Here is a 19,897-nt window from a genome sequence, read left to right on the forward strand (position 1 = left end):
TATGGCAAATCCGCTGCAATCCCTACTCCTGCCTTACAGCATCCCTATGGCAACACGTCCTGAACCCAGCGCCGCTGGAGCTCCTTATTAGACAGATAGAAAACGTGCTGAACAGAAGGTAATTAACAGGGCTGCAGGAAAAAAAAAGGAAAAAATACTTAACTGCTGTTGGCTTAATTACAGAGAAGTGCTCCTTACAAGGAGACCCTCCTCAGCACAAGAAGCACTTCTCACCCTGGCCTAGGCGTCACGATGCTCGTACAGCACGGGGTCACCGCTTGCCCCACGCACAATTAAAACCAGATCTGCAAATATTTCTTGCAGCTTCCCCTCGGCCGAGGTAAAGGGTGGTGATGCTCCAAGGAGCAGGGAGATGCCCGCTTGTCTGACGGCACCTACCTGCTTGCGCAGCCGCTCCAGCTCCTGGGTGCTGGCACCGGGCTCCCCGGGGGCTGCCAGCAGCAGCTGCACGTCGGCGAGCAGGGCACGCGTCCGCCGCAGGTCCCGCCGCAGCCGCTTCTCCACGTCGAAGTCACGGTGGCCAATCTGGGGAGGGGAGAGGGGGTGTCCTGAGCCCTGCCGCCCTGCAAAACCACCGTCAGACCTTTCTGTCCCACCCCAAGGCATTCCCCACAAAATTTGGGAATAGGGAAATATTTTGGTAATGCTGAAGTCATGATGCAAGACAATATGAAATATCTATGTATAAATATTACAGTTTCCCCTCTTTATCAAATAAAAATAATTTAATAGTTAAATAAAAGGGAGAAAATAAATTATGTAAACATCAAAACTGTCAGATTCCACCAAAACACCACAATTGTTACCCACCGGAAAGCTGTTCCTCTAAAAACATTAGCCCACCCCTGGTCTCCATCCGCCACGTGCCTGCCCAGCGAGCCATCCCTGTGGCCAGAGGGACAGCCCGGCCGCACAACCTGGGGGCACAGGTGGGCACTGCGTGTCCCCAGAGCCATAGCACCCGGTCCTCATGGCCACTGGGCACTGTCACCTGCCCTGGGACACCACCCTGGCCGAAGGGTAGGGTCGGAGAGGGGCAGACCCAGAAGATGCATGTCCAGCATCTCTGCCAAGACCTGGCACAGAAAATGCAAAAGCCATTGCGTGAAAGAAAGAAAGCCAGAAAAACCCTTCTGCCCCTTTGGGAAAAAGAGTGACAAAGGCAGGAGAAAGTCAGCCCAAAGGGGAAAGGGAAAAAAATGCGAAATGCTGATGAGAAAAGCTTCATCAGGAGTTATTTACGCATCTCTAATGCAAAGCATCTGGAGTCCCCGTCAGCCACAGAGGGATGTAACCGATGCTGCCGCCTTCAGTGCGGGAGGCAACAATCTCTCGCGCACAAATCCCCAGCAATGCTGGTGGAAAACAGCTGCTGGGTGATTTTGGAGGCTCATCCCTGGGCAGGGTGGAGTCACCGCATCACCCTGAAGCCTTTTAAAGAAGGGAAGTAGGAAACACTTTAAAAAAGCCCTCTACACTCCCCCCCCCCCCCCCCCCCCCCCGCCAAGCTGAGAGCAACCATGGTTACAGGGATAAAAGAATTAGGAAAACACCAAATAAACAGGGACATGGTTTCAGTGCTTGATTTCAGACTAATTGAAGTAAAGAGCATTTTCCATTTATTCTGTTTTCCACGACTCTTCTTGTTTCAAATCCGTTCTCCTATTTTCTGTTCACTGGCTAAAATTAATTGTGCGGATTTGACCTTGTAACCTGGTTTAGAGCTGGCTGGCATTTGCTGGAACCAGAAATCGTTGGCATCTCCATTTCCTTAATTAGTTTTCTGGGTTGGCTTTTTTTTTCTTTTTTAATAAACTGCTCTGAAGCACACTGTCCACTGTAAATCAGACAGCATTTATAATAACCCTGCAGCGGAGCAGATTTGCTGTTATCCCTGCCGTCCCTCCAGACCATATCTTGGATGCCGTTCAGCACCGTTCTCCCGTAGCTCAGGGTCTGCCCGCTGCCACAGAGGATGGATTTTGTATCGTAGCTGGAAGCAGCAGGTACGGCAGTCGCCGCTGCCTCCTCCCACCATTGCAGCCCAGTGCTTTTTAAGTTACGAAGCTGGGATTTCATTTAACAGCTGCTTTCAAGGCTCCGGTCATATTTCTCATACACTATAGCAATACCCAGATACACTATGCCATCTCCTCTTCCCCTCTTGGCAGGGGCCAGGGACTGCCCGGGCAGTGCCTGGGGACAGTCCCGGGAAGGAGAAGGTGCCTTTCCCTGAGAGTCCCCCCGGCTTTGCTCCATGAAGCTCCTGCTGCCTCCTCATCCATCTTAGTTCTCCTCCACTGAACAAGAGGGATTGAGAGGCAGTTATAATAATACCCTGCTTTTATACAGCAAGATTTATTCTGACATTTCCCAAAACATTTTATAAACTGGGAGCCGGGGGGACGTTATGGATAAGCCTCGTCAGACCATTTTGTGCCTACTTGAAATATGCCCACCATTTCAGAGTTGCAAAGCTCCCAGATTCATCCTGTTTAATGAACACATGCAATCACCAAGCCTGGTGAAAGGGTGAAATCCAGCCGGCTTGCGCTAATGGCTGGAGGATGCGCTGCTTAATTACCGCAACTCCAGATAATCGGTTCCTCCTCTCCTGCACGTGCGGGGTGAGTTGCAACGCGACGGGGGCTCTGCCAGGGCGGTTGGGAAGCATCAGCACAAACCCAGCCTGGCTGAGCTCTGGGGAGTCCTGGGGTGCAGCAGCACCGAGATGGCAACTCTGAAGGCACTAGACTGATGCCATCCTTGGCCCCGGCAGCACCGTGACCCCAGAGAAGTGCCAGCTGGCACCTCATTTGGTCACCAGAGCTCCTTCAGCAGGAGCTGGTGCACGAGACAGCCTCTGGGCCTGGCTGCTCAGCCACGCTAAGTGATGTCCAAGCCGATAAATGCTGTTCAATGAGGCTGCGTTCAGCCCCTCGCCTTCTAATTTAACAGGGAGCAGCTGTGTGTGCTTTTCCCATTACGTGCACTTCAATCACTGCCACAGACACATTGGAGAGTGAAAAAGGATTTGTTCAACAAATGTGTTTGGGATAGAATTCCTGTGCAAAGAGCAGAATCTGATAAACTCCTTTTCTGGGCAGTTGGAGCTGCTCCAACATTAGTCCTGGTTAGTTTGACGCCCATGAAAATACCAGCAAAAAGCAGATGCCTCCCCCACTTAGATAATTCTCCTGTACAAAAGCAAATGGTTCCCCTCCATGGGTCCTTAGGGGGACCGGCTGTCTCCTATATGATGCCTGCAGTCCCGAAACTCTCCTGGCACCCAGTGCCTGCTGTGGCACATGCCGCTGCTCTGATGAGTGTTGTTTGGAAGAGGCAAGGGACGGAGGACATTGCGGCTGGCTGCACGTGCATGAACAACCAAGCTGTTGCCCTGTCCACACACATGCATGCATTCACACTCCCTTTTTTACAGGCAGTGTTTCGAGCTGGGGCACGGCCAGCGAAGCGTTTTGGCTGGCCAGGAGGTAGCAGCAAGGAGAGCGGGGCACCATCCTCTTACCTGCTCGCACAGGGTGCCAACGAGCCCCTCCAGGTCTTGCTTCTCATGCAGCACCATCTGCTTCTCCTCGTACTCCTGTTCCAGCTGCATCTCCAGCTGCCGGAGCTGTGTAGGGGGAGACAACCCCAGCCACGCTCAGAGCCCAGCTGCTCCCTGCCAAAGCCCCACATCCTGGCAGGGCACAGCCACCGCCGCAGCGGGGACCCGGGTAGCCCCCGGGAGAGGGTGTGTGCTGAAGCCTCCCATCACCGCAGCCGGCGCTGGGGACCAGGAATGGGGCGCGTCCCCTGGAGCAACTGCTACCCCCAAGCAGTGCAACTGCTCCTGGCCAGGAGGAGCAAGGGGAAGCAGTCCAGGAGCCTGCAGGACTTTTGGGGACACGATGGGCTCTTTGAGCCACCCCACCTGCGAGGCATGCTCAGAGGTCCCCAAGGGCTGTCCCTGCAGCTCTGGAGCAGTAACACAGGGTATTCAGCTGAGCTAGAAGAGGGGCCAGCGGTAATCCCTCCAGGTTTCCTCAAGGCATCCCACGACCATGAACCAGACAGGCAGCACACTTCTTGCTCCAGCTCCCCACCAGTGAGGAGGTGACAGCGGCCTCGCAGGGCAGAGCATGCCGTAAAGGCAGGATTTGTACTGCTCCTGGGAGCAAAGGGAGGCTGAAAGCCAGCACTGCGTGCAGGAGCCTGCATCCCTCTGCCTTTGCCTCCGCTCAAGCATCGCCATCCCGCAGCGCTGCAGCAACAGCAAGCACTTTGCAGGAGGGAACCAGACCCAGGGCGGCATCGCAGAGCTCTGCTGTGCAGCTGTGAGAGGTCCAGCAAGCCCAGCTGGGAGTGGTGGTGGTGGAAATGTGTTAACAAAGCAAGCCAGCCCATTGCACAGCCCGCTCCTCCCCTTGCAAGCAGCTGCGTGGCTGTGCCCGCAGGAGCGGATGGGCCAGGCTGTGACCCTGGCACAGTTCCCCGGCACCCTCCCTGCCCCAGCCACCTCCTGCACCCCCAGCTGCTGCTCAGAAACAGGGTTTAAAAAGGAAAGGGGAGCAGGCTGTTAAATATCGATTGCTCTCCAGAATGCCTCTGCCATTTACTCATTTGGAAAATAATACTCAGGCCACGCAGGGTAAGGAAGAGAAAGGATGAACAACGTCCTGTTGGCTGAGAGCAGCCGCAAGGCACGGCATCTCCTTTAAGTGATGCTGGCAGTACCTTGCTCCCTGTACAGGGCAATTAAACAGAGAGGTGCAGAAGGCAAGGAGGACCCCGGGAGGAGCCCTGAGCAATGCATCCTCATGACCTGCCTAGAGCTTCAGCAAAAAATGGCCAGTGGGGAGGGGGAAAGAGCAGCGGTGAGCTGTTGCTGCACCATCCAGCAGAAGGGCAGCACCGCGGGAAGGCAGCACGGTGGGAAACGGCAGTGTTTGCACGGTGGCAGCCTCCCGTGACACGCAGAGCCTTATGGCTTAGGTCACAACTACCTGCTGACAGGAGCAGGAGGAGCAGAGATTGCCTCCTTTGCCTTCCCACTTGTCCTGCCTTCCTAAAATAGCACATGCAAAGCCCCACCAACCGCTTCATCTAGCCTCAGCAATGTTAATTCACCATCAACAGCCATGTATGCCCCAGGGCTAATGGGAACTGGCTGTTACCATCAAACACCCTGGGGATTTTGAAGAAAGTGGAATTCATGTTTGCATGCCACTGACCTCGTGGCCTTGCTGAAATGGTATTTTATGTTCAATATCACTAAACACGAAGCCCTGGCTGGCTGGAGTTGGTGCCTTTGGCATGACACTGGTGTTACCGGGAGCACCGTGCCTGTGTGCTGCATTGCACGTGGCTCTCACTCACTGCCCCCAACAGCCCCTCCAGCGCGGCAGGGACTCACACCTGACCCAGACCCTGATTTTGCACCCCGGGGCTGCGACTGTGGCTCATGCTGGGGTGGTGGTAGGAAAGCAGCACTCACTCACCTGGCTGCTCCCTGGGGAGGAAGGACCCCTGGGAATGGCTCCTCCTCTGCACTGCGGACAGTGGGAGCCCTGTGGAGCACCCAGCATCATTCCCCCACCCGGCACCAACCTACCCTCCTCTGGCAGGACTGCCGCACATCCTCCAGCTCCTCGTCCTTGTCTTCCAGCTCCTTCTGGTGGATCTGCTTCATCCGCTCTATCTCCAGCTCCAGCCTCTGGTGGAGCTGAAAGACCCAAAGACAAATGCACCGGTAGTTGCACACAACCCCGGAGGGATGAGGATCGTGTTGGTGCGGGCTTGACATGCCCACGTGGGGATGAACATCCCCAGCACACCCAGCCCGGTGGGGGCCACGCTACCTGCTCCAGGTGATCGACGGCGGCCGTTTGCCGCTCCAGCTCTTTCCGCTGCTCAGCAGCGCTTGCCTCCAGGTCCCAGAGCTGCTTCTTGAGCGCGGGCATGGCACGGGCATCCAGGGCATTGGGAGTGCTGAGCTCCTGCACCCGGCCGGCCAGCACGTTCACCCGCTGCGCCAGGCTGGCCGCCTCCGCCTCCTTCTGCTGCTCGGCAGGGGCAGAGCAGTGGGTCAGCAGCTGAGCCCCAAACGCAGGGGAGGGGGCTTGCACTCACACCCCACTCTTAAAACCCAGACCATTTCCAAATGCATCATCAAAATACCCTGGAGCAGCAGCAGGCAGTGGTCAGCCCCCTCCCTGTACCAGTAGCCCCATCCCCACCATGAGCCCCGAACAATCCTTTCCCCCCTCAGTTTTGCTCACTCGCTCCTACCCTCACCTTCCTCCTGCCACAGGCTGTCCCCCACATGGGTTCCCCGCAGCCCCCGCTGCCTGGGATGACCGGCAGCAACCTTGCAGCTTCCCCCCAGCCCCAGCACGCTGTGCCCGCGCCCGTGCCCCTGCCCCTGCCCCTGCGGGGGCCTCAGTGGGCACCCGGTGCATCACCATCTCGTGGGGGCACAGACCTGCAGTTTCTTGCAGGTGAGATAGCGGGTAGAGGTGTGAAGAAGAGCACAAGTGACTTTAATGAAAACGATGGTGGGCCTCATTAGCTAAACCATGGGATGGGTATCACTTGTAAAAAGTGATAGCATTTCTTCTGGTAGAGGGTAATGTTATTTAAATACATCAGGCACATCCTTGAACTGCGCTAAAAGAAACGAATCAAGTTGCTGGGTTTGTGCCTGATTGCCTTTGCTATAATTGCAAAGATAATGGCTCTGCTCTAAGAGCTGTTCCTGAGACTGGATATAATGCGGCAAAGTGGGATATTTTCCTCTTACCTCTAAGCTCTGCTGAAGTTTGCCCATCTCCCATCGGATGTTGGTGTTCTCATGAGACACTTTTTCACGGAGGCTCTTCTCAAAGGCAGACTCCCCCAGGGCCTGGGCTAACTGTAGGTCAAACCTGGAGGGGAAACACACGTTACCTCTCTGGAGCAGGCTGCCTCCTGGCCGGGGGAGCTGCGCCAAGGCAGGCAGGGAGACAGCCTCAGCCAGCGGCAAGCTGCTTCTCCTGGCATTGGGCTTTCCAAGTGCTTTTGAGAGGACTTAAAAAAAAAAAGCCTATTGTCTGCAAAGTGCTGCCATCATTTTGTGAATCCCTAATTACACCGCACAAGTACCAGCCGCGGGAAGTGGACGGCGTGGCGCAGCAGTGATGTGCACACAGCCAGTCGCCAAAAGCAGAGCTCAAAAAATCACTGCTATCAGCTGCTACAGACCCAAAACACCCCAAAAAGTGCCTGTGTGCGGGCAGCAGCCCTCTGCCCCCTGCCACCGCAGGCAGCTCCATCCCTGGGGCTGACTGGGACTCTGCTGCACCGAGGGTTTGGTTTCAGCTCAGGAAGCGTTGCCACTTTGGAGCAATAAACCTGGGAGCTTCTCAGCACCTTCATATCTTTGCATGAGCCCAAACCCCAGCCCACAGTCAGCATCTCAGCACAGGCAAGCAGGGAACACTGGCAACACAGTGTAAATTAAAAGAAATGATAAAGAAATCGGATGGTGAATTCCCCATGTTTTCTGTGCCTGCTTGGTCTTGGTATCCTATTTTGGGGCAGAAAATCTATTTCTTTCACAGGTACCAAAGAGCAGCAGTAAAACACTCAGGATCATTTCTTAGCTACAGGGCTCCTCTCCTCCAGACCAGGAGCGTGGTTTGCCAGCAGTGCTCCCGGCATGGGCACACCCACGCCAAGGGCACACCGACACCTGGGACACCCCAGCACAAGGGTGCCCAGGCACCCAGCAACACGGGAGCCCCAGGCAGCCCTCCCCGCAATGCCACCAAGCGTTGCATTGCGAGTGATTTCTATTATGGAAGCGCGTTACGGTCACGCAGCAACGGGATGTAAAAATAACCTCCCAGCTTGGTGCGACCTCCAGCAGTCGACGTAGATGAAACTAGCAGCCCTTCCAGGAACTCCTCACCCGAAGCACCCTAAGCATCCCTGTCCCCCACTCTCCCGCTCCAGCAGCCCCAGCCCTCCCACGCGGTCCCGCCAGACTTACTTCTTCTGCCTCTTCTCCAGCTCGTGGCTGCGGCTCTGCTGGCTCTCGGCAAGCACCCGCGCGTCCTCCAGCTCGCAAGCCAGCCGCCTGCACCGCCGCCGCAGCTGCTGGGACACCTTCTTGGCTGCCTCGCATGCTGCCTGCACCTCGCCAAGCTGCGGGTAGAGGTGGCGGTGAGCAGCCAAGGGACCCTACGGCACACGAGCCCCACAGCCGCTCCCCGATGGGGGTTCAGCCCCGCTCCGGTACCAGGGGATGGTTCGCCCGGAGATCTTTCACCAAACAAGGACAGATTTAGGTGCCCTGACCCCTCACGCTCCGGGTAGCCTCTCGTGTGCCTGCAGCATCCCAGTCCTCCTGCTGAGTCAGCAAAGCTGCCCCAGGGGCAGATGCCTGATCCCATTTCTCTGCAAAAAGCAGCGCCCGGACCAAATGAGCTGGATCCCCCATGGAGTCACATCGTGTTTGGGATAGACACACAGAGAGGACTGGCGGAGCTCTCTCCAGTCATTAAGGAATGACTTTAAATAAGCAAAATCTTGCACTAATGAAGCCTGTAATTCCAAATAACTATCTGAAAGCAAATGGGCTGTTTTGCTTTACCCAAGCTCCTAAGACTGGGCTGCTTTTCTTATTACTTTTTAGTGTAGCATGAATAATATTAGTTTATTTATTTTATCCTTATGGGAAGTGACCTGACTCACAGGCACATTTGCTTTTTCCCTTCTCACGGCAAAGCTCGGGAACTGCCAGCTCTTTACATTAGCCGTCTTTACATTAGCAGCTCTTTGCGGGACAGATGGCCTGAACACAACGCAGTCCAGTATCCAAAAGCCAGATCAACACCAAGACCCACCACCGAGCCCCTCCCCACCCTGCAGCTTCCCACCCTGGGCTCACACTCACGCCTGACCAAGGTTGAGTTTTGCCATGTTCTGGTGCAAAAGTGACTTTTTAAACTTGAAGGAAGTTTCAGGATATTTATTCTCAAACTAGCAGAAAACAGCCATTTTCCCCTGGTCAGTGAGAGCATCAGCAGCAAGCGGCTGCACTTCTGAGCCTCAGCCCTGTGAAGCTTTGCCCGCCCCAGGAGCAGGGAGAGGACAACCAGCTCCAGCAGCAGCCCCGCTCCACGGCGTGACCCTGGGGAGTCCCTGTCCCCCCCCCTGCCCAGAGCCAGCAACACTTGCCTTTTGCTCAAGCCCCGTCCTGGTGCCCAGCTCGGACTCCAGCCGCTCCTCCAGCTGCACCAGCCGCTTCCGCAGGAAGGCGATCTCCGTCTGCGCACAGTCAAAGCGCACTTGCCACTCGTCCTCTGAGAATGGAGAGAAACCCGGAGGTGATGGGTGGGTGGGTGCTCAGGCCTAAGCAGCCCCCAGCAGCCATGCCGGGGTCGGACAGGCAAATACGCAATGGCACCGTGGCTGCCGTATGGCATGAATGCCAGCACCGAGCTCGTAGGGCGCAGCTCTGCTTCGTGCACCCAGGGCTTCCCCAGCTCGCATAGCACATGTACCCCCGCCTTAGGCAAACCATGCACACTCATCCCATCCCACTTGTGTCTTAGCAGCCTCCTCACCGCTCCAAAACATGCTTCAAACACACTTTGAGCTGCTGGGAGTGCTGGGCAGCACCAGCAGCGCCCTTAGGCAGAATCCCTGCCTGCATCCCCAGCCCCAAGAGCGAGAGCTGTGTGCGACTGAGCTGTCACTGCCAGCTCCGGCTGGACAAGCAATGCAGAACGACAAAGTGCCAAAAACACACTGGGGTGGCCAGGGGCTGGGGGACCAGCACCTCTTTGGAGGGGGACCAAACCTCTGCCCATTGCAAGAGGCTTTGCTGCACCGCTGGGGCGTCCGCACTGGCCCCACAGGTCAGGCTGGATGCTCAGAGCATGCATGGCCCCTGAAGGGACCCCCTACCTCTTCCAGAGCCACTTATCTTCATCTCATGCAGCTGAACCAGCTGCTGGGCCTCTTCCAGCTGCTTTTCCACCAACTCCAGTTTCTTCTGCACTTGGTCGTGTTTGCTCTGCGGAAACCCGGGAAAGGAAGGGAGCAGCTCTACCCGGCTCCACGGCACTTGGGTCCAGCAAGACCATGCCGAGAGCGCGGCATCGCCACCGGCATGGCCCAGCGGTCGCCTACCTGCAGCTCCTGCAGCTCACGGGCACCCCGCAGCCTCTCTGCCCGCTCCCCATCCAGGACCTGGCAGGCAACGTCGCCCTTGTACCGCTCGTCCGACAGCTCCGTCGTCAGGTCGATGATCTGGGGGGTGCAACGGGGAGTCTGTCTGGGCATCACCGTGCGTGCCAGCTTGGGGGGGGCCAGCCACCCCGCATCAATCCAAGCATCCTGACTGCTCTCACTTGGCAGCTGCCTATGCTTAGGGGACGTGGTAAGTGCCCAGCATCACCAACCAGTGTCACCAGTAGGAAACCAGGCTCGAGGAAACCAGTTTTCCTACTGGAAAACCAGCAAACCTGGTTTGCAAAGAGCAACCGCTGCTGGACCTCGTGGCCGCACTCCTTGCATGGCTGCCTGTGGCAAGGCAGCTGCCTGCAGTGCGCTGCAGGCAGGGCTCATCAAATTTCTGCACCATTCTAGTTGATTAACATTAAATTTCATTTGCAACAACAAGCAGATGAATGAAGGGGAGAATTATTAATCCAGAGGATTAATTCCACTTTCTGCAAAGCAGAGGTGAACACAGTCCGTCCTGCTCAGCCAGCCAAGCAAGGGGCTGCAGAGGCAGCAGGACCAGCAGGAACATGCAGGCTTCCAACGCTCCTTTCCTCCATCTGACAGCATTTTAAGGCACTTCACATTTTGTAGGCATGCTACACAAGCTCCTTAGGGCATCCAACAAGTTTAGCTCCGTAAGTTAACTCTGTAAGTTTTCTCTCCCTGGGGAGCTGGCATTTTTCTAGGTCTGTCCTGAGGCGTTAGCCTCGCTCAGCAGTCCCAGCCTCGTGGCTGTGATTTCATTTTTAACAGAGAGCTTAAGCTAAATCATCTTTAGCTGTTTCCCATTGAGAAGGGGGTCCCTGGCCCTTGGGGCTGTTGGCACCATTAACAAGAGCTGCAGTGTTACATCTAGACCACAGCTTGGCCATCCCTTGCGAGGGGTGAGCACCGTGGGCTGGCGAGCTGGGTAAACCCAGGGTATTTAGGGCAAACTTGGGAGCTCATTCTCCTCCCGGTGCTTAATGAAACCCCAGCTGCAATCGCGCAGGAGCCCGTGCATCTGAGGGGGGACTCCGCACAGGACCAGCAACCGGCTGGGGACACACGCGGTCCCCAACATGCCTCCATGTCCCTTCTGACACGCACAACGGGGCAGCCGAGTGGCTGCCCTGGCAGCTGCCACCCCCTGAGCGCCACACACGGTGGGGTCATGCTCGGAGCCAGGGGACAGGCAGGACACTTCTGCGTGCTGTCTCCTCGGTATTAGCATTCGTCCCATTAAACAAAGTCACTTCTGGTGTCTGCAGAGGTTGGCGAGCCTGCAGTCCTGAGAGCGTAATGAGAACATGATCTGTGTGTAATTTCCCATTCTAATTATACCCTTTTGTCAGCAGAAGGGATGACATTCGCACTGCTGCTTTTCAGCCTTGTACACCACATCAGTGGCAGCGCGAGGTGACGTCTGTCCTTGCTGGAGGGGACATGAGGCTCTCCCTGGGGACACCCCCGGGAACAGCCCATTCTCAGGGCGTCCGGGCTGCTCTCCGGGTGCAGACCCTGGGGGGACCCGTTGCTCTGGCAGGCAGGATCCCACCCAGCAGGGACCCTGCAGCGATGCTGGCCCTGGGTGCCGCAGTCAGGCACCGCTGCCCACCAGGGTCCTGCACAGAGAACCACCTCTGGCTGCGGTCACTCTGCCAGCAGTTTGGCAGCTGCCCCCTGCCCAACCCACTGCCAATCACCGCTCCTCCTGCGGTCATGTAATTGGTGGTCATATTAATCCCGACATGGCTTAATTTCCAACTCGACCAAGCGGGGCTGCAGCAGAGGCTTTTTTCAGGCTCTACCTTGCTCTCCAGCTTCTCTGTGGTCTGCCTGAGCTCGCTGCATGCCTGCTCAGATTTGTCCAGCTTCCTTCTCAGCGCCATCAGCTCCTCCTAGGGAAGATTGCAAAAATAACCACATGGAGAGCTCCAGCATCCTCAGTTTATTTATGAAAATCTCGTTTTCTGTTAAAAATAAGTGGAAGAGACATAGCTGCCTTATTAATAAAATCTACCAGGCAACTTTGAAGGCTGCTCACCGCAAATTGCCGGGACTACAGCTCCTGACATGAATTTTATCGGAGGGAATGTCAGCTTTGGTGTGCATACAGAGCACATTTTATGAGAAAGAAGCAAACCTCAAAAGCCTGGGATGAACAGCCAAATGTCTGAATTTTGCTCATGGAGCATTCCTGGGGCCCTGGCAGGCTATCACAGAGTGGCTGCAAAGGCACATTGTTTTCTGTGATTCTTTTTCAGGCAGCGTGACTGTAACAGCAGAAAGAGCTGCTCGGTGCAGCCTTGTCCTGCTTTGATGTCCAACACTGAGCAGAAGCAGAACGTGCAGAGTTGTGATAAAAACAGAGGTTAACGGGTGATGGGGCCTGATGGATCCCAGGCGGGTTTGGAGAGAGAAACAGATGAGGCTTAGGCAGCTTTTATTTTGTCAGAACCAGCCTGAAAACGTCTTGTTAAAACCTCACTAAGGCAAGAGGAGGAGAAGGATGCCAGGGAAGATGGACTAAGAATTTAGCACAGGTCTCAGATTGTACACAGGCACAAAAGGTGCCTTTCCCGGGTCAGCAAATGCCCATTCATGTCTCCCATCACCAGTGGAGACAGGTGGAAGCCAGCACAGAGCAAAGTCCCCTATGTCAAGGATGCGTTTAGCTGCTTGTCATCTGTTGTCCCACAGACTGACATGGAGCACCCATCCCCGAGGGGCTCAGCCTACCAGACCCAGACCCAGGGAGCTCGTGGGGGCACGAGGAGGGCAGCGGGGCAGCCGCGGCCCTGGGATGGGGCTTCGGTTGTGGGGACATGGTGCATTTGCTACTGTCCCTCTAAGGAAGAAGGAGAGTTATTTCTCCTTCCACAGCTATGCAAAACACATTATTCAGGGCAAAAAATGCAGTGCTAAGAACAGATGATGACTTTTGGATGGTCAGAAAATCATCTCTGCCCTGGCAGAAGTGAATTCCAATTTGACCGACACACCAGGCAGAGCCCCTAAAGCATCTCATCCCGTCCCATCCCGTCCCATCCCATCGCTTGGTGCATACTTCTTTTGCACGGAGCTGCTCCTCCGCGAGGTTTACGCTGAGCAAGGGCCGCACGCGGCTCAGGAGCTGCCACCAGGGCCAGTGCCTGACTGCCTGGAAGACCACCAGGTTCTTCTGGATGCAGCGGACGGCAAGGCGCTGGATCTGCAGGGAGACACAGCTGCCAGTGTCCCTCACCCAGCCATGACCAAGCCTGCTGGGAAGGACCAGGCTGGGGCACTGGGCTGGAGAGGGATGAAGTGGCAGAGGAGCTCCGCACCACAGGGGATGGCAGTATGGCACCTCATGGCTGCCCGCAGGGCAGGGTAAAGTGGGTACCCTTCAAAGGAGCAGCCTGCCCTGCTCAAAAGAGCTGTAATTTGGATGCTCTGGGCCATATCTGCAGCAGCCAGAGCCCAAGCTGTGGTGGGCACAGGGGATCCATGACCTGTGGGATGGGTACCTTCAACCTCTTGAACTTCTGACGGCTGAGGAAGCCCTTGCAAGCAGCCTGGAGCAGGAGCATCTTCTGGGCTATCAGCTTGTCACGTTGCTTCTCCAGTCTGGAGATGACCCCTGGCTTCAGGAAAACCTGACAGCAAGCAAGAGAGGTTACACACCCCCAGGACAGGGTCTGAAACCTGCCCACAGCCAGCAGGATGTGTTTCAGGCTAACACCCGGCAGCCTCCCCCGAGACCTGCAGGAGACCAAAGGTCCTTGTACTGGCCAGGACCAGTGAGTGTGACTACTGCACCAGCCCGAAACGCTGGGCTGGAAGGGAACTCCAGCCCTACCTGTCCAAACCCACAACATGCCTGGCTGCCCCATGATGTGAAGGCACTCAAGGCGGCCCTGGCACCAGCCTCTCTGGGGATATTCATGGGACAGCAAGAGGGACCTATGTCCCATCTCCATCCCGTCCCCAAGCCCAGCAGCAGGATAGCTGCATATCCCGGAGAGCACCTTCCACCTGCCCCTCCATCTCCTGCTCCTGGGCATCGCCGAAACAGAGCGTATGGGACTGCCCTGGTCCCACTGACTCCCTGGGGACTGGATTGCCCTTCAGGATCCGGCCCTCGCCCTGTGTGCATGCTGGCATTTGCTCTCTGTCCCTGCCTCCTCTCACTCCTCCTTTTTGACATAGGCACCAACCATCACAAGAAGCTGCAAGTCCTCAAAACTCTTCCCTTGGGCCACTGCCCATTTCCCGCCTGCTGCAAGGACAGCAGGGTTACCTCCGCTGGCAACGGCATTTCTGACAGCGTACACACAAGATACACACAGATAACAGCAAAGATGCCAGCTTACAATAGGAAAAACGAAATTAACCACATCATTTTCTTTAACTGAACTTGTCAGAAACACCTCATAAACGATATAGATTTGCTGATGCCATCAAATTTAGCCTGGTATTGATCTCTCAGAGTGTAAGGTATCTCTCGGTCATTGCCTGGCAAAGCTCTTGGGATATGGGACCAATCGCGCCTGACTATTGTGCACCATTTGCATAATACAGCTTTAATAAAAACTGAATTACACTTGTGAAGCCGGTGGCATACTTAAAGAGCTGCGTTTTAAAGATGCCAAATTGAATCAAAGAACAATTCCAAGGAAACTCACTTTCTTGAGATAATGCTATGATTGCTCCACCACCTATTTGATTGTCTCATTAATGTCTGTATTAACTTCACAAGCCAGCAAGTTTTAGAAGCTAGTACAAAATCAATGCTCAAAGCGATGGCAAAACTAACTCCTCTATAACGAGATGTGACTGGAGCTGCTATCGCGCTATTGATTAAGTACAAGGGTTTCATAGAAGAGATAATTGCAAACTGCACTGTGCAGGATAAAAGAAAGTTATTTTGCTCCACAGAACCGTTTCATGAATTCTTTCTTTATAGACTCCAAGAGCTGAAGGCAAGCACGCATGCAAAATTAATTTTTCTTTGAGATTATCATATTTAAGTTCAAATGTTGTTGCTGCGACAACTCTTGCACCTGCAGGTGCCTGGCTCAGCAGAGTGTTAACCCCAGCCCACCAAAACGATGAGCTGCTCAAGCCCCATTTACTCCCATGAGACATCAAAGGTAATTAGGAATTTAAATGCCACGAGGGGCTGGATTCCCATAATTAGGTACACGGTTTACCCAGGTTAATGCTTTCAAATGTGAATTAGGAGCCTTCTGCTTTGATTTTCGGTGAGGCTTGGTTTCCCAGCCCACCTGGGTGCCATGGGGAGCAGTGGAGGAGAGGCTTTCTCTCCAGTTTGGGAAGCTTTGGGTAGCTGGCAGCACCTGGCACGGGGCTGGCTGTGCCCATATGCACTGAGAGCAACTGGGAAGCAGAGACCGGAGCTGTCATACCTGGCTGCGTCCTATGGCGACGCTCTTCTTCTCCAGGTCCAGCACCTGGAAGAGCTCCTCTATAGCCTGCGGAGAAGGAGCAGATCATGGAATTGCTCAGAAAACATTTACAGCCTGGTATGAGCCTGCTGAAAGGGGGCTCAGAGACCCCTGGTCCTTATGGGCACCCAGTAAGGGTGCACCCAGCTGTGCTCTTGTTTCTTTCTCCCCGCACCCAGGCCAAGAGCAGCCTCTGAAACTGCTGCCCCAGCCCCGGAGTCCTGGTGCGAAAAGTGCTTTCTGCCCCGGAGGCTTTCGGTAGGATGGGGAGCAGAGATCTGCGGCTGCGTGCAAGATTTTCCCCCTTTTGCTGCCATCCCAGGTCTGGAGGGACCCTGATGCATGGGCAGCTGTGGAAGAAGGCTACTCAGGGGAAGGCAAGACCCCATCCCAGCACTGCCCAGCCAGGGTCCAACTGCGCTGTGCTGCCACGAGCCCTCCGTGCTCCCCTCCTGCCTGGCTCACTGACAGCTCAGTCCGTGGAGCCAAAAGCAGGAGGGGGGAAGCACCAAGTTCCCCCACGAATCCATGGCGCAGAGCTGAGCCCCTGCAGGGAGGCAAGCAGGAGATTAGTCCCGAGCTGTAGGAGAAGTCTGAACTCAATTACTCTGAGCTTTGGACCGACATGCGAACGTAACAGCCAGCAATACCATACATTTCCCCAGGGCAGCAAACACTATCTGGATGAACGGATGATTTGAAAACCCCAGAGCTACAGAAATCGTAACAGAAATCCTCCGCTAACACTTCACTCCATACAACATCCTCTGGCAGCCTCGCACACCTCCTCCACAAAGGACAAACCCACGTGAGAAATATTTTGCCCCGGTCCCCGAGCACCTTGCTGCAGCAGAACTGCGCCCCTCGCCCTCCGTGCGCGTACCGGGGCGAGGCGGGGATGGAGCACGCGAGTGCACGGGGAGGGATGGACCACCACAGTGCACGAAACAGTGTGCCGGAGGCGAGGAAGCACCAGCGCTGTGGCAGTGCTGGGACTGGGGCCAGGCGCAGGGCTGTGCGGGACAATCCCATCCCCTCCACAACGGCAAGGCTGGTGCAAGCACGGGGTAGGTTATTGCTGCACTGTCACCCGCGCTACAGAGAAGCATCTCTTGTGCTCCAGCGGCCGAGTTAATGCAGCTTACTGGGAAGCAGCCTCCAGCTAACAAAACTGTGTGGCAGGGAGGATAGGATTTTTCAAATCCTCTGCTTACACGCTGCTGACGAGGCACCCTCTGCCTCCTTACAGCATTTAATAACAATATTGACCTTTTCCGACTGTCAAACTTGTCTTATTAAATCCCGAGGTCTTAACTGAATTTGCACACACTGGCTAGCAGTTTGCACAACAGAGCACGTGCCCATGTTTAATTCATCTCTTCTCGGTTCTTCCCAACTCTCAGTGCTTCTCGGCTCACTCATAGCCTGTTCTGGGGGCAGGGGCAGTTCTCCCCAGTTTTTGCTACAAATTTATTATGAAACAAATAAAACTGGCAAATCTCCACCTTCATCCCCGAGCTCCTTTGGCTTTCAGGCTTCATGGGATGAGGTGAGGGGCCACCCTGGGATGCTGCTTTGCAGGTGTCTGAAAGCAAGTGATGCCCGGTCCCTGGGGAACCTCCATGTGCTCCCTGCTCTGTTGGGTCCCTGGGAATGCTGCCTGGCTTGTCCTCAGCCAGATGGTTTTTGGGAGAGCTGGGGAGAAGGATGGGGCAATGCACAGATCCTGCCCTCTGCATATGCCTCCAGTCCCGCAGTTTGTGCCCTGCCTCGCAAAACGAGACCTACCAGGCACACAGCCAGAGCACCAGAGGACCGAGGCACAGCCCTCAGCAAGCAGGATTTTCAAAGCCATTTCCTCTTGAGTATTAAAAAGTAGCAATAAGAGGCTTCATTTCCAGGCTGATGTCTCCAAGTCCTCTCCACAGTGCAATAATGTTGGCAAATGCAGCCCACGCCAGGCATGTTTACTGCCTTTGCAAAAACAGTCCTCGGGGGACAAACTCCAGGATGAAGAGCCAAGCTTGGCTGCTTTGCCAGGTTGCTGGAGGACCTGTGTCCCTCCGTGCTCAGGCACACATGGGAAGGGTAAGGAGGAGCAGGATGCAAAGCCACCCCCTGCAACCCAGCGCTGCACGAGGCTGCACTCATGCAGGATGCAGGACCGCTGCCAGATCACTCCTGATCATTGCTAGGGAGCTCCGACCACCCAGAGCCCAGAGCTACGGACTGACCCCGCAGACTCCCAAACCCACTTGTCATTTCTCAGCAGCACTGCGAATGCTGGGGTGCTACCCTGAGCCTTGCTGAATGTGGTTTTTCTCCTTCATTCCTAGCTCCTGAGGACAGCCTCATGTTTAAGAAACCCCCGGACCTGCACTGACAACCTTGCTACCAAAGCTCCTCAACAGCTGTCCAGATGTGTGCTCCCAGCTGTAGCGGGTCCTGCAGCAACAGAGCAAAGGAGCATCACCCACAGCCATCGGGAGACGCTGGAGCTTGGCAGCCCACAGACCCGCGGCTATTGACCCTACAGCAGCCAAAGGAATAATACCAGCAACACCGAATGCCTGAGTGAGGCAGGGACTGGGAAGCAGCTCCTGTGCCAGGGCAGGGGGATGCTGGTAGGACCCAATTCGTTTGGAGAAAGGGCAGCTGGGCTCAGGCAGTGTACAGGCAATGCCAGTGCAGGGGCTGCCTGCAGGGAGCTCCAGGAATTGCTCCTCGTCGCAAAGAAAGCCCTGACCACATTGGGGAGGGCTGGAAGAGCTCTGGCACCACATGGGGCTCTCAGGCCCTGCTCCCCAGGCCAGCCCAGCACGCACCTTGCTCTCATCCGGCACCTCGTAGGCAGAGGTGTATTTCTTCATGACGTCCGGAGTCAGGACCTGGAAGCGCCTTCGGAACTGGGTCAGGAGCAGGCGATCCGCATACCCTGGGGAGAGACAGACATCGCTGGGGGCCACGCCAGCCCAGGGGCACGTGGCCTGCACCAAAACACTGGGGAGGGAACCAGTGGGGAGGGGGCTGCTGCGAAAGGTGGCACATCCTGTGCACAGCAAAAGGCATTGCAGGTGGTGGGGACCAGGGGACCTGCCCTTAGCGGAGAGAAATCCCTGCAACGAGGGCAGGGTAAAGGGAGCAGAGAAGCAGCGGAGATGTGCTTGAAGTGGTCAGGCGCCATCCCAGCACCTCGTGTCATGCAGGAGATGCCCCTGGGCACCCTGCACGGGTCCCTCTCCCCCTGGCATGGACTGTGACCGCAGCTGGTGCAGGTCCAGCCTGATGCACGGATGGGAACCCTGCTGGAGCCGCAGCCGTCGTGCTCGGGCTGTGCCACCCGGCAGCACAGCAGGCTGGGGGCAGGAGAGGCGTTGGGAACCCCTGCAAAAAGGAGCACTAAAAACTCGGGGACTTTCTGAAAGTGGGGCTGGTGAGAGGCAGATGATGAGCAAAGCACGGAAGGCTGAGCTGCCGGCAGGGCAGCACCCCCAGGTGGGGCTGGCCCAGCACACGGCAGTGGTGGAGGGCCGGGGCGTACCGACGCGGTGGAGGCGCAGGGCATCCAGGAGCTGAGACCCCTCCAGCTGGGCTTGCAGGGTCGGCACGTCCAGCCACAGGGCTGCATCGGGCGGCGCGGGGGGCCGAGGAACTGGCCCCTCCGACCCCCCTCCCGGGAGAAAGCAGTGGACGAAGTGCAGCTGGGACCGTCGGAGAAGGTTCATGAGCGCGTCCTGCCAGGCAAGCAGAGGTCAGCGGGGATGGAGCAGGGCAAAGGGGCAGCACGTGGTAGCGGTGGGAAACGCTCCCCGTGCACCCTCCGCCAGGTGTCTGGGCAGGTAAAGGAGCCATCCTCAGAGCCCTCAAAGCTCAGGTGTGTGTTAGGAACAACAGCTTTGGTCAGAGAGGTGAGCCCGAGGTGCAGGACACAGAAGCTGAGCAGGACCCTTCCTCCTAACATCCCGCGTTTTCAGTTGATGGGCTACAAAAAGTTACCGGGGTTGAGGGTTACCGGGCGGGGGTTTGCCGGGGACGGCCAGGACTGCAAACCGGGCTGGCCAAGGAGTCTACACAGACAGAGCCTCATCTCCTCGAGAGACCTTAGGCACCTAATTATGGCTGAGATCAGCGGGAGCTTGGCATGTGCCCAGCACAGAGGGCTAGTCTAC

The 19,897-nt window shown here is 56.0% G+C and overlaps 1 protein-coding gene across 3 annotated transcripts in view; it reads right to left on the reverse strand.

Moving 5' to 3' along the window:
• The window catches only part of MYO18B (myosin XVIIIB), a 77,396-nt gene that overhangs the window by 31,006 nt on the left and 26,493 nt on the right, over positions 1-19,897 (reverse strand). For all 3 annotated transcript variants that reach the window (XM_075041130.1, XM_075041129.1, XM_075041131.1), the window contains 15 exons: positions 19,270-19,462; positions 18,554-18,663; positions 15,690-15,755; positions 13,788-13,916; positions 13,346-13,489; positions 12,087-12,176; positions 10,201-10,320; positions 9,976-10,084; positions 9,244-9,368; positions 8,054-8,208; positions 6,824-6,947; positions 5,883-6,083; positions 5,636-5,746; positions 3,551-3,655; positions 400-546 (listed from right to left, as the gene is read on the reverse strand). In XM_075041130.1, coding sequence (XP_074897231.1) covers positions 400-546; positions 3,551-3,655; positions 5,636-5,746; positions 5,883-6,083; positions 6,824-6,947; positions 8,054-8,208; positions 9,244-9,368; positions 9,976-10,084; positions 10,201-10,320; positions 12,087-12,176; positions 13,346-13,489; positions 13,788-13,916; positions 15,690-15,755; positions 18,554-18,663; positions 19,270-19,462 — 1,929 coding nt within the window. The remainder of the gene's footprint in view (positions 1-399; positions 547-3,550; positions 3,656-5,635; positions 5,747-5,882; positions 6,084-6,823; positions 6,948-8,053; positions 8,209-9,243; positions 9,369-9,975; positions 10,085-10,200; positions 10,321-12,086; positions 12,177-13,345; positions 13,490-13,787; positions 13,917-15,689; positions 15,756-18,553; positions 18,664-19,269; positions 19,463-19,897) is intronic.

The sequence above is a fragment of the Buteo buteo genome, chromosome 11 (genome assembly GCF_964188355.1).
Source record: "Buteo buteo chromosome 11, bButBut1.hap1.1, whole genome shotgun sequence".
NCBI classification, from domain to species: domain Eukaryota; kingdom Metazoa; phylum Chordata; class Aves; order Accipitriformes; family Accipitridae; genus Buteo; species Buteo buteo.